Genomic DNA, 13699 nt, shown 5'->3' on the forward strand with positions numbered 1-13699 from the left:
CCCTTCATTTCCCCTGCTTGTGGACGTTGTACATCGTGGTGCGCACTAGGCTCCGCACCACGATGTCCCACGTCCCCAACCCGCCTCTCCTCTCCTCTCCTCCTCCCCTCTCCTCCCCTCCCTTCCCCTCTCTTCCCCTCCCCTCTCTGCTTGTGGACGTTGTACATCGTGGTGCGCACTAGGCTCCGCACCACGATGTACAACGTCCACAAGCAGCTCTTCCCTTCCCTCCTCTCCCCTTCCCTTCCTTTTCCTTCCCTACCCCTGTCTCTACTCTTTCCCTTCTCCCTCCCCTCCTCTCCCCTTCCCCTTCATCTCTTCTTCCTTTTTCTTTCTTATCCCTTCCTTCCCCTCCCCCATCCTTTCCTCTTTCCTTTCCTTTCTTCTCTTCTTCCCCTCCACCCCTTCCCTACCCTTGTCCCTTGTCTTCCCATTCCTTGTTTCTTTACTATATATATTTTTTTTCTCTCAAGGGGGATTTGGAACATGTTCAGAAGAGGGACTCTAGGCTGGAAGCAGGCTTAGAGCTCTATCTGTGTGGTCAAAACAAACAGCTATTGAATATGTAGCAGACTCAAAAACAAAAGCATTCTCATCAAATGTGTGTGCTAAAGGCTGTGTCCAGTCAGGAACCATACACAGGAAGTTCAAAGGCACAGGGCCTGGATCTGAAATTCCTCAACCCAGGGGTGTCTTAGGAGTGCTAAGACCCCCATTGGTAGGTACTCGAGTGGACATGGGATGTCTGGCCCCTTGGTAGAGATGCCACAGGTTTTGCTACATGGCTTTGGAAAGGGGGTAGGCAATTCTGAGGCCACTTCAGGTGTGTTATCTTTCATACAAGGTCTCCTTTCCCAGTTGCCAGAATATGAACAAGAGACAGACAAGATACTTAACAACTGGGCTTGTTTGGTTGGCTCAAGTTTTGGACCTCTTCTCCTCCCCCAGTGTTGTCCCTTACCAATGCAGGAGACACCATCATCAGCCAGCACGGTCCCATGATCACAGAAGCAGATGACTTTGTGGCTCTCGGGGTCCATGTGACATTCGTCTACCTCGCAGTGACTGCAGTTTAGATAATGCTTGATATTCACTTCCCCATGGCCCTCCATCACTGGTGACAAGGAGGGAGGGTCAGTCTCAGGCTGAACAAGAAGATCAGTCACCCTGTACCTTCAGGTCCCTCCCACCCCCTGCCTTTGAACTCTAGCTGCTTGCTGTGGATTCTTGGGGTCCCTGTTCCAGGTCACCTCGGCCACTGAGAGCACATTTCTGTTTGGGGAAGCATATTTGGGGGAGTATGTGTTTGTCTGTGTGTAAGTGAGAGACCTGTATTCAGGACCCTGGCTCTGGTACGGTGTTCTAGCTACTCTCGTGTCATTTTCTAGGTCCTGCCTGCCTGGTGCTTCATACTCTAAATTCAGCCCCATTCCCCAACTTCTGCAAACTATGAGGAGGTGAGCCTAGAGGAAGACTTGTATCTGCAGGTGGTCCATAGGCCATGCCTTGGTATCCTGACCCCATACAATGTCCAGGTTGGTGGAAGAAATGGCTTAAGTTTGTATCATCACCTGGTAGAGGGGGTACCTTTTAAGGCCGGGGTGTACAGGATACCCAATGGACTGATGAAGGAAACCCCATCTTCCCCATCCATTTCGGGGTCATTGTTTGATGCTGCGTTGCCACCTGTGGCAAACCAGAGAAGAGTTGAACCCCAAAAGGTGGGTGCCCAAGTCTCAACAAACACACACACACACACACAACAGGCATGCAGTTATGGCCAAAGCTATGGGTCACTGGGGGGCTTGTGGAACAGGGAGGTGATGAGGGAAGGGAGGTTCCAGGCACAGAGGCTATACATTGGTTTAACCCTGTAGATGCTGGATGTGTGGGCCAATTTCCCTTGCAGGTTGGAGTCAGATCATCCAGGGAGTCTCTATCACACTGCTGAGGTCTCACTACTAAGTAGCAGGTGAGCAAGAGTCTAGAAGGTTGTAGTCTCTTGAGGTTAGGGTGTATCCTTGAGTCTTAGAGAGTTGCTTTGGTCACTTGGGGGTCATGATGGGACCTGTGGGGAGATGAGCCACTGTGCCTTCAGGCTCCTGTCCCTCTTTACATCTGGGACTGGGTGATCTTGGGGTTCCCCCTGCCCCCAGGGTCCTCCCATCCACCCAAAGCTTGGAAAGGAAGCTTGTGTGATTAGCACAAGCATTTTCCCACACAGCAACAAAGCAAGACACATACACAAAGGACGTCACAGTGCTGGCATGCAGTGTGTCCTAATCTGGGGGAGGGTGGGGGGTGGGTGTCATCTGCCAGTCTCTTAGCTGCAAACTCTTCCCAAGGCAATGGGGGAATCAAGAGCAGGCTGATTGGTGCAGGACTGGGTTTGATGCTGCCCACAGTGGCTTTGGGAGTAATTCCCACCCGCATGGTCAGTGCTGCTCTCAAGCAGCTGGTGGGCTGGAGAGAAAACTGAAAGCAAGGAACACATGACACCTTAGACCAGACTCAGTTATGCTGGTTTAGCCAGGTACCCCAAATGATCTGTAGGGGCTAGAAGAGTCTGGTTTTCAGGGATGCCTGGTCCTTGTGGTGGGTGGTTCATGGAACCATCATGGAAGCCAAATGCTTTTATGTTCAGTTTTGAAAGGGATGTGGGAGTGAGGGGGGTGGTGGGAACGATCAAGGATCATATAGGATCTTGATGCCGTCGCTACACAAGCCTGGAGGCAGGATGCTGGCACAGGAGCCAACACCCTACCTCTGGCGGGTCCAAGCCAGGCAGAGGGGAGGGGAGCGTGCAGTGACATCACAGTCTACACTGGGGAGGGGGCAGGTCAGTGGGGGCGGGAAGGTGACAGGGAGGGAGGAGCCTAGGACTAAGAGGGGAAATAGTGACACCTAGAACGCGAATCATCTTTACCTATATATCCTCCGCCTCCTCCACCTGAGGAGCACCCCCCTCCACCCCCTCCGAAACCCCCTCTTGTCTCCCACCCCCACTTCTTCATGGCCTGGGGGCAGGAATGTCCTCCAGCGGCACCCTCCAGCAAAGACTTTCCGGCCCAGAGCAAGGAAGTGTTATCATTCCAGCCGCCTCCACCACCTGCAGGAGAAATGAGACGTGCCTCTTGAGGGGCTGGCGGTATTGGAAGGAGAACAGTGCTGAAGAAGTTGGAAAGAGGATGTGGTGGTCTTTGAGGGCCATTCCTACTAGCTATGGTCCAGGGCCCGGAGCCCGATGGAGCTAGGAGTAGCAAGCCAGTGGGACGGAGCTAGGAGTAGAGAGCCAGTGACACCTCTTAACCCACAATATGTGCCTATAAAGCTGTCGTGTGCCTGGTTCCCTGCTTCCTGGCAGGGCTCTCTAGCTCAGGAGTAGGCAGTGCACTTCAGTAGAGACTGAGGGTGTGGGGGACACTGGAAATAGGCAGAATGATGGCGGAACTTCTTAGCGTATGGCCACCGCTTCCCGAAAGTGAACATGCACTCCACGAACTGTTTCTATTCTAACAAGTCTCTGCAGGCAACTGCTGGGCCCCTGCAAAGGTCACTGTACTAGTTTCTTGCAGGATCAGGCTCTATCTTGTCCCAAGGGTTTCAATGTTTGCTGGCTGTGAAACTCAGGCCCTTACCTCACTCGGAGCCCCTCCCCCACCCCCATCTGTATCTTGGAGATCATAGGATTCCAATCAAAATGTTGAGGGTGGACGTTAGAGCCACCGGACTGAGCTCAAAAACACTCCTCAAGTGCCAAGTGGGGGCCAGTTAAGTCTCATAGGCAGAACACTTGTCTGCCAGCTGCCTTGTGCCAGGCTCAGCCTGTTTCAGATTTGTGGAGACGCCTGGTGGATGTGGTAGCCACTTTAGCCTGCTTCAGGAACTCCAGGGGATGCCTTGTGCTCTTGGAAAGGGAACTGACAGACAGACAGAATTAAGCCCTGTGTATGGCCACTAGCACTTGATTACAATGATTGTCCCCTGCCAGGCCTCAAGACCAGTGCCCCATCCACCTCCTTGCTCCCTATGACATTCCAGGGGACATCGAATCCAATGACCCCAGGAGTTGACCTCAATGGGCCCTGGAAACCTATGCAGAAGGAACGGAGTCAGCATGAGTGGCTTTCCTGGGACTGCAAGAGTTAACCTGCCAGGTGATTAATCTTCTGAATGAGGTCCCCCAAGCCCAGAGAGTGCAGTATACTAGAGAGACATAAAGGTTAGGGGCAGGGCTCTGATAGAGGTGATTTAGATGTTAGTAATTGGGAGCCAAGCTTACAAAATAAGGGTCCAGTTCACAGTGGCAAACAAATATGAATTGAATCCCCCTCTGCCCCTTCCCAGGCAAGGCATACAGGCATTGTCACTCTAGAAACTGGAGGGTTGGGGTCCCGGGCCTCCACAGGGCTATTCAGCAAGCCTCAAGCCAGCAAGATAGCTTCAGAGGCAACAGGATGCCCCCCGCGCCCCTCCCATATTGGCATCAATAAGAACAGCTCCCAGCACTCAGGGCCCCTGAGAAATTTCTGGTGGGGGTGGGGCTTTACCTGCGGCTCCGGAATTGCCGTTCAGCCCTAGAACCGAGGAGTTACTCTCCAGTCTCTCTGGGTGGAACGTTTCTGTCTTGGCCCCATAGGCCCTGCCACCACCACCAGCTGCAATGATCAGGGGTACAGGCACACCATCTTTCATCTGCCCAGGGGAGACATTCAGAGATGAAGAGACTGAGCTAGGCATTCCGTTAGGAAGACCCTCTGCCCTAGTTTAAATGTTTCAATTTAACAACTTGCAGGCCAGTGGGGTGACTTCCCCATCTGTGGTGGTTTGCCCATCCCAAATTGATAATAAGTAACTCCCCTCTGACTAGCTTTTGTATCAGCTGCGGTTCAACTGGTGATACGAACCCACTAGGGTACGCATCTCTTAATAGGTTACAAATGAGCTGGGATGGACCCTGGGGGATCTTTCCCACAGCCCCTTCCCTGAAGCTCCTGGGAGATATTGTTGCTGGTGATTAGAAACAGCTCTCCCCCCTTCTTCAGTCGTCTCTTGGATCCCCACAAGTTCAAGAATAAGAACCTAGCATCATTGTCTCCAGGGGGAACACCTAACTCAAAACCCCGTTTGTGATCTGTGGTCTGGCTTGATAATGTTAAAAAAGCCTGTCAGGCCTAAGTTGAAAGGCAAATGCAGTACTCTTTCTCAGGCAGAAAAACCCAACCACCCTCTGGGCTATGGGTCCTTACAGTTAACTCAACATAGACCATCTCAGGGGTCGCTGTCTAGCTTTGTTCTGGGACTGTAACACCACAATGGGCTCCAGCCACTGCTTCATCCTTTGGAGAAGACCGCACCTTAAACACGTAGGTGGCTCCACCCCCACCTCCTCCTCCTCCTGCCCACTCGTGCACGCTTCTGTTCACTCGGATCTCTTCTTCTATGACATTGTTCTCGCCGACACAGACTTTCTGGATTAGTTGGTTTGCCTGTAAGAACAAAGACCGCCTCATTAGGTTTGTGCCCGAGTCAGAGACCCTGTGTGCTTACAGCAGGATCTGATTGCCTCTCGGACAGCTTATGGTCGAACCGAGGAGTCAGAAGTATATGCACACAAACAATAATCACTTTGAGCAGTGTTAAGAAAGGGCCACAAAGGCTGGCTTGGATACAAAGGGTAAGGGAAGCTGGGGGAAGAACTGCAGCCAGGGAGGACTGCCTGCAGGAGGTGGCTTCTGGGTGGGCTTAGAGTATGGGGAGGGTTTCAGCAGAGACAAGGAAAATCCAGGTCATTCCAAGAGGAAAGAGTAGCATGGGCTACAGGAAAGGAGGCGTGTGTGTGTGTGTGTGTGTGTGTGTGTGTGTAGTGTATGTAGGGAAAGGCTTAAAGGTTTTGCATAGAAGAGTCCAGCTTAGTCCAGAGGGTCCAGTTAGGATCCTGTGGTTGCCCAGAAGAGATGCCAAGACCCTGGGAAGTGAGGCTGGAGGGCATACACAGATTAGGTGGACAGCCAGGTCATGGCACAGGCCTTGTGGATGATCAGTATTGGACTTAGGAGTGAAGAGCCATTGAGATCTCTGTCTCTCTGCCCCTGTCTGTCTGTCTGTCTGTCTGTGTCTGTCTCTCTGCCTCTCTCTGTCTCTCTGTCATTACAGTTCTGGAATATTATGAGAAGAATTGAAAATAAATACAGAACAAATAAACAAAACCCACTGTGGGTTTTGCCTTCTCAGCTCACCTTTGGGAAAGGCATGTCTCCCTCATCTTATACATATTATTCTTCTCATCTAACGTCCCTTTCCTTGTTTCTAGAAATCTCTGGTATGCAGCCCCAGGTAGAGCCCCCTGACTGTCTGTAGAAGAGGGCGTGGACCTTGGAATCTGATAGCTATGTTCGTCATCACGTTGAGTGACTGCCGCTGTGGTCCTCAGGTGTGTAATGGGAACAGCGCCATCACAGGCTTCATGGATATGGAGGCTGGCCACTAATATTGTGTGCCACACATGCTAAGGATGGATAGGTGGCTGAATTAGTATCACATTAGACTCACTTGTGGGCCCCACAGGCTCCTGGGAATGTGGAGGTTTCGGGGATTATGCTGGGATGTCTGTAACACAAAATCCCGGAATCCTGGGGGGAAGAGGCTACTGCCTGAAGAATACTCACACCTTCCGTGGCCACTGCAGCACAGATGAATTCCCTAAACATCAGCCTGACCTCAGAGCGAAATGACTTCTCTTCCACTTAATGGAATAAAAGCCAATAAAACATCAAATTTTCATCAAACGCTGCTGCATAACCAGTCGGTAGACATGGCAATCCATCTTGAGTCACTCCTTATGCTAAAGTATGCAGGAGTGCCAGCAATGGGTACTCAAGAAATTTCCAGATAAACGGCCGAGATGCAATTTGTTTTTTTTTTTATGGCGTTTTGGATTTAATAATGGAAGTAATTTGACATTTCTTAGAGTGGATTTAGCGTGCCTGGGAACTCTGGACTACTGGGGTAGAGCTAACATCCCCCCCCCCCAGGTATATGCAGCGATGTCCAGGGCTGCTGGAAAACTGCTGGAAAGGTGGCCTCGGACAGGAATGGGTGGCAAGGTGTGTGCCCAGAGGCAGGGAGGAGGGAGGATGAGGGTTGCCAGTTGGGCAGTACTTTGATGAGACTCTCAGGGTCCTGGACCTGCCTCTAACTATAAATCAAGGGGCTGTCTAGAGTGAACCATCAGAGCTGAAAAGATCCACTTCTAGACCTGTCGCAGCTAGCAGTGTGACCTCCACATCCTGGGGGTGCCTCTTTCTGAGAAATGATTCTGGAGACTCCTGGTGTAGTGTGGGGGCAAGGGCAGTGGAGCCTGAGGATGGCCCGTCTAACTGTCCCTGCTCCATGCAGCCCTTAAGTCAGGCAGAGGATACTTAAGAGATGATCTGTTCTCAGCAAAACATCTCTCTGGTGGAGATGCTGTACTTCTTCTCCCGATTCATCAGACTTCCCCCACCACCAAGTCCTCCCTCCCTCCCTGTTCCTTGTTAGTTTCTCTTCTGGGACCCAGGGCTCATCTTTGGTTCCTCCTCTTTATCTGAACCACACCGTAGGCAACCTCAGCCCTTGTGACCTTTATGCTGATTTAGAGCTTCCTCCCTGGATCACTTCTAGACCCCAGCTGTCTATCTGTGTTGCCCACCTGCCGTCTCCCATAGCTGCTTTGTTGTCTATGGGATCTCCATAGCCAGTGTTGTCTACAGGATCTCCACAGTCAGTGTGCTTGACCTTGACCTCCTCACCTTGCCCCCAAATCTACTCTCTGTGTGTGTATGTGTGTGTGTGTGCACGCGCGTGTGAGCATGCATGCATGTGCATGTTTTAAGACAGTCTCACTTGTAACTGGGGCTAGCCTGAAACTCAGTCTGCTGATCCAGCTGACCTCCAACTTGTTGGGATTGCAGGCACAAGTCCAGCCCATGCTGCCCCTATGGCAGTATCTTCCGGTGGGTGACTGCCCCCTCAGTTCTTGGGAGTCACTCTTGACTTTTCTTTCTCTCAGCTCCTCATATAATCAGGCAGGAAGTCCTCTTAGATTTCACATTCCAAGCATGCCCAGAATCCAGTCACTCTCCACCACCTCCACTTGGACTCCATGGTCCAAGCCATCAGGACGTCTTGCTGGATGAATGTAGTACCCTTTGAATCTGGTGCTTGCCTCTTCCCTTGTCCCTGTGGGATCCAAACGTCATGGTGCAGCCACGGGGAGCCCTTGGAGGCATGCCCTTTAAACCACTATTTGGCTTTGAGGATGTGGGATGTCATTACAAGGGCCTGGTCCAGCCTGTTCCCTTGGCCCTCATCTCTTAGTGACCCCATTGGCCCTCTGCTTCTCTCCTTGGGTGCACAGGCATGCTTCCACCCCAGGGACTGAGCCTTGGCCGAGTCTTTCTCTCTTTGCTAGAATAAATGTGCCTTGTGTATAAGATCCCTCTTGTTCATTGAATGTCCCTATTGCCTAGATGGTGGCGGCACACACAAGTACTCAGCTTGTTTGTTGAATTGGTTTGAATGAACAGAGGATGGTCTGGCTAATGTGTTGGCCTTCCTGATGTTTGCTGGGTGGGGGGTATGGGGCTTAGCCATTAGGTCAGTGATTTTAGCCATCTAGGGGGCATCTGGGATTTTCAGGAGATGTTTTCTGGTGGTTGTGGCTGAGATGCAGCTGGCATCAAGTGGCGGAGGATGATGAGGAAGCTACTGAACACCAAATACAGTGTGGAGCAGGTCCCCCCTCTGCTGTAGAGAAATTCTCCTCTAAAATTCCAACAGTGCTTACGTGGAGGAAGCCTGATTTGGACTCATGTTATGAGACAAGGTCTGGTAGGATATAGGCTTTCTCTGTCTCTGTGTCTCTATGTCTCTGTGTCTATCTCTCTGTCTCTGTCTCTCTCTGTCTGTCTCTCTGTCTGTCTCTCTGTCTGTCTCTGTCTGTCTCTGTCTCTCTGTCTCTGTCTCTCTCTGTCTCTCTGTCTCTCTCTCTGTGTGTGTGTGTGTGTGTGTGTGTGTGTGTGTGTAAAGGGGCATTTTCTGGCAGCAGCTAGAGCCAACTTCCTGTACCTGGAGCTTGGGATGGCCAGGCATCAGGTAGAGCGTCTCCTGTTCAAATGTTCAGTTAAGCCAGCTAAACAGCAACTTAATTCTTACAGTTCACTTCATTCTCATTTTCTCCCAGTGAAACTTGAAGACAGCAGGTCCTCCTCTCCTAAGGACCCACAGGGAGAGTGTAAGAGGACCCATCACTTTCTTCCCATACTCAAGTATGCCTGGCCCAACCAACAGAGGGCGCTTCCCTTTGCTTATGCCTGAGATGGCCTCCTCCTGCCCTCTTGGGAACTGTCCCTATGTATGCACGAAGTTTGAGAGCAAGTAGGTTGATTAATAAGAGTGATAAAGTGCAGCAACCTAGAGGAACAAGTAGATTACAATTGAATTAAAAAAAAAAAAGGACATAGTCCCGTGAAAAGACATAACTGATTACAATCCAATCAAGTAAAAGTCCCTTGCAGAAGTCAATGCAATCTTTCTGCTTAGATGAAAGAATTACATTAGCACTCAATAAATTCCTGTGAAAATTACAGCAGCCTGTAATTTAATGACTTAATATATTATAACAGCCTGCAAAATCCTGATTATAGTTCCTAAATAAAAGTTGGAGTGGAGGCATTTCTCAGACGGGAGGTTGTGCCCACCAGACTTGCTTCTCTGGCTTTCTGTTAACGGGAGGAAGGGCTTTCTGTTAACGGGAGGAAGGGTGGACATATGGGGGTGGGGGGTGGGGCGAATGAGAGGCTCTCAGTTGCTATTTCCTGACCCCACACAGCCTAGCATCTGGCTCTTTGGAGCTGAACAGCTTTCTTGGTAGGTCCCGCTCCCTAATGTGCCCCCAGGTTACTGGGACAACTGTTGGAGAAGGTGCTATGCCGGTCCCTGGCACCCAGATCTTTGCCTGAGATCTACCCCTGCAGCATTGTGCTTCAGCCATGACCCAAGCAGGATATCTGCTGTCCTGGGGCCTGAGTTCCTGCCAGCATAGCCAGCAGTGGCAGGGTCTTACCATCCCCTAGCACTGGCAAGGCCAGAGGCAGACAACCGGGATGTCTGGGGCTCACAGCTGCTGTCTAGACAACCCTCACTGCCTGGCTCTGTGGGCCACTTTCAATTGCTCTGGATGTTCTCAGCTCCTGGGCTGGACTTTTCGTTGACGCACTGGGGTCAAGGAAACACAATGTCAGGCTGCCTTTGGGATCACAGAGGCTTGTCCAGTGGCTATAGAAGTGGAAAATGGGAAAAGGTCACAGAAACTACTGCACAGACAAGTGTAGGATGCAGCCAAAACGGTACTCTAGAGTTCTAGGCTACTTTGTGAGCGATAAGTCCCTTCACCTCTGCGGTTCCCGCTCTCCTCATTTGTAAAATGGGAGTTTAACCCTGAAATGTCCTCCGTAGGCTGATAGTGTGAAGGTTTGTCTTCCCGTTGATGTTGTTTGGGGAGGTTGTGGAGTGTTTAGAGGGTGAAGTCTAGGTAGCGGGGGAATGTGACTGAGGCTTCTTGAAACCATGAGCAAGATGAATCTTCCCCTTTAGACATTGTTTCTCACAGGTATTTTGTCAGAACAATATAAAAGCCTGTAGTGGGAAGTGAACATTCTGCTCTCAGTCTATGCTTTAATTTCTTTTTTCCTTTTTAGTTTTAATGACACAAGTAAATAATATATGAAGACATTCTTTCTTTTACTTTTTTTTTTTTTTTTTTGAGTTACGGGCTGCATGTCCACCTATCCCAGGCTGACTTCAGACTCCATATGTAGCTGAAGATGACCTGGATCCCCCTTCTTCTGTCTCCCAAGTGTGCACCACCCTGCTCAGGAAATAAACATCCTCGTGCAGGCTAGGCAAACACCATACCAACTGAGCTAACTCTCAGACCCGAGAACATTCTTTTTGTGACAATTTCAGACATTATTTTCCAGGCATCCCCAATCCAGTCTCTTCCCAGTAAGTAGACACTGTTAGCTGTATCTTTCAGCACATTTTTGGGGGTGCTGTTATATATATACCTATATGTCTGATTTTGAGTGATGGTTCACTATACATAATAATATGATTATGTATAATACAATAGTGTCTCAGCCAGAGCAGAAGGGGACTCCCTTTCCTACTTGTGTAGAGAACATTCAACCTTGGTCCGTTTAAGTAGGATTCAGACCTTTGGCTTTAAAGTCAGTCATGAAACCCAAGCTTCAGCCTTGGCTCCCATGGGGCTATAAAACTGCAGTAGGCCCCCATTCCCTGTGTCCTTATGCACTCAAATGGCCCTAAGAAAGGAGAGGAATTCATAGACAGAGTTGCTGCAGATCATGTTGTCTTTGAGTGTGAATGCCCAGAGGGCTCATTGGCAGCTCTTGTCCTTCAAGAGGTCACCCTCACCTCACCCGGTGCTACGACAAGCCTCTGCTCCGGGAACTTACCCTGGGACAGGCATCCTCCCCTTGCTGACCGACAAGGATGTAGAGTGTGTCACCTTTCTCCAGATTGAAGATGCCCAGGACAGACACGCCATGGGACCGCATCATGGTGTTTTTCCCACCTTTCCCGCCAGCTGCTCCGTAGCCCGAGATACTGCAACAGGACAAGGCATGACGGCTTTAATGTGGTAGGAGACTGACCCTCAGCCCACCCCCGACCCCTTCGAACCTATGAGCTTCCAGGGGACCAAGCCACCCCCTCTCAGAACATGTCTGAGAGCTCTTGTCCATATAACTCTGTGAGGTCAACCAGGAGGGAGATTGTTCCCCACTTTTGGGAGAAAGGAGTTGGTTTAGTGGGGAAGGTTGGGGTTGTTACGTCATACAGCTAGAAATGGGAGGGATTAGTTAGATTTGAGATAGGGAAGGATCAGGGCTGTGGGAAGGGTGGAACACCTAGACCCCATTCAGGATTAAAAGATTCACGTGACTCTAGATCAAATCCCTCCCGGTTCCTTATGTATGATTGGAAAAATAAGAGAATCCATCTCTTATCCCACAAGTGTTATAAACAATATGAAATTCTTGGGGCTGGCACACAATAGGCACTCAGTAAGTGGTCCTTGTTAGTGGGTGTGAACAGTGTTAGTAGTTAGCAGTAACTGATTTGGTACAAAGTTTGAAAGTCTCTCCGTGGGGCCTAGAAACAAGGATCATCCTCTGAAGAGAGAGTGCTTATGAGCCCAGACTGTTTCTACCATTCCAGCAGACAGCAAACAAGTGATCACTATGAAAATAGACAGATCGTGGGCAAGTGGGACTAGATCTGCCACCTCTGTGATGAGGTCAAGGAAGGATGGAAAAGCTCAGCTCATGAGCTGCAGCTGAGGCATAGTGGGCCTTGAAGACAGCAGCATACCAACTGACAAACTCTAACCAATGCCTCTCTGGAGAACCATTGCCAGGGCTCAGGGAGGTATTTCCTGTCCCTGTGCATTCAGGTCAAAGGTCCTTTATGAAAAGAGCAAGAGATGGAAGATAGTTTTGTCCACATATACAATGGCTTCTATAACATGTTCTGAACATGGAAGACTCCTCAGTCTCTCCCAAGGTGCAGTCCAGGACCTTTCTGCAGGGACAACCCTAGAGACTGGCTTTTTTTCTAATGCAACAGACAAGAACCTGAGTTGTGCAAGGAACACAAATGCTATCTGGTGTTCATGGTCCGGCTGGCTACTCAGGGACCTGCTTGAGCTTATCAGTGCTGGGAATGGCATCAGGCTTCATGGAGAAGAGAGGATCTGAGATGGGCTCCAGGCCCTGCCAGAGTTTACGAAGAGACTGGGAAATGCACACAGTTATGCAAAGAGAGTCGGCCACCAGAATGGCTGCTCCACCTTGAGGCAAAGCAGAGGGAGCTGTTGGGTTCCAAGACCAGAGTTTGTGTCCCCACTATGGAGACCCAGCCTCGTCTCTAACAGAAGAAGAGCTTTGCCTTCTTTTCCAAACTCACATGGCGGTGCAAAGCAAAGAGGGATGATGGAATGGATATGCCTGGGCCACTGCAAATTTGAATGTAAAGACTGTGGGTCATCAGGTCCTCAGAGCTAGGGGACAGTTGGCGATCTGAAGTTGTGGTGGGGGTGACAGATGGGAGAATTCTCAGACAGGACAAGAGGAAGACACTTGGAGCCTCTCGAATGGCAGCTGTTGGCTAGTGTGGGAAAGAGGAGGCTGTAGGTTTGGAAAAGGAAGGGAGAAAGTTCCAATGTGTCGGCTGCGGCTGCAATGTGTGTTGACACAGAAAGGTGTGATTGATCGCATTTGAAAGATGAGGAAATGGGAGCTCAGAGAGATGGACTCACCTGAGGCCACACACCTGAGCAGTGGTAGACTGTGAGCCATTTCCTCTAGAGACCACTTCCTCTCTCATGTATACAGCTTAACAAAGAGGGGCCTGAGAAGACATGTTAGTCCTCCTGACCTCCAGCCAAACATTCTTGGTACCTTATCCAAGGACAAGAGAAGGCTGGCTCAGCAGATAAGAGAGCTTGTATGTATAAGCTTGAAGACCTGCGTTTAAATTTGCACTGGTAACCTCAGCACTGTGTGTGTCTATGTAGAGGTTGGGGGTAAAGTAGGAGGGTCACTGGGGCTTTCTTGCTGTCTCACGGTTCTAGTTT

At 50.2% G+C, this 13699-nt stretch overlaps 1 protein-coding gene across 1 annotated transcript in view; it reads right to left on the reverse strand.

Annotated features, from left to right (window-relative positions):
• Alk (ALK receptor tyrosine kinase) overlaps window positions 1-13699 on the reverse strand; it is a 717836-nt gene that overhangs the window by 30596 nt on the left and 673541 nt on the right. Inside the window, exons 13-18 of the mRNA XM_021185679.2 lie at window positions 11520-11670; window positions 5358-5489; window positions 4551-4695; window positions 2927-3109; window positions 1588-1686; window positions 962-1114 (exon numbers count right to left, since the gene is read on the reverse strand). Of these exons, the coding sequence (XP_021041338.1) occupies window positions 962-1114; window positions 1588-1686; window positions 2927-3109; window positions 4551-4695; window positions 5358-5489; window positions 11520-11670 (863 nt within the window). The remainder of the gene's footprint in view (window positions 1-961; window positions 1115-1587; window positions 1687-2926; window positions 3110-4550; window positions 4696-5357; window positions 5490-11519; window positions 11671-13699) is intronic.

Source organism: Mus caroli, chromosome 17 (genome assembly GCF_900094665.2).
Source record: "Mus caroli chromosome 17, CAROLI_EIJ_v1.1, whole genome shotgun sequence".
Lineage (NCBI taxonomy): Eukaryota > Metazoa > Chordata > Mammalia > Rodentia > Muridae > Mus > Mus caroli.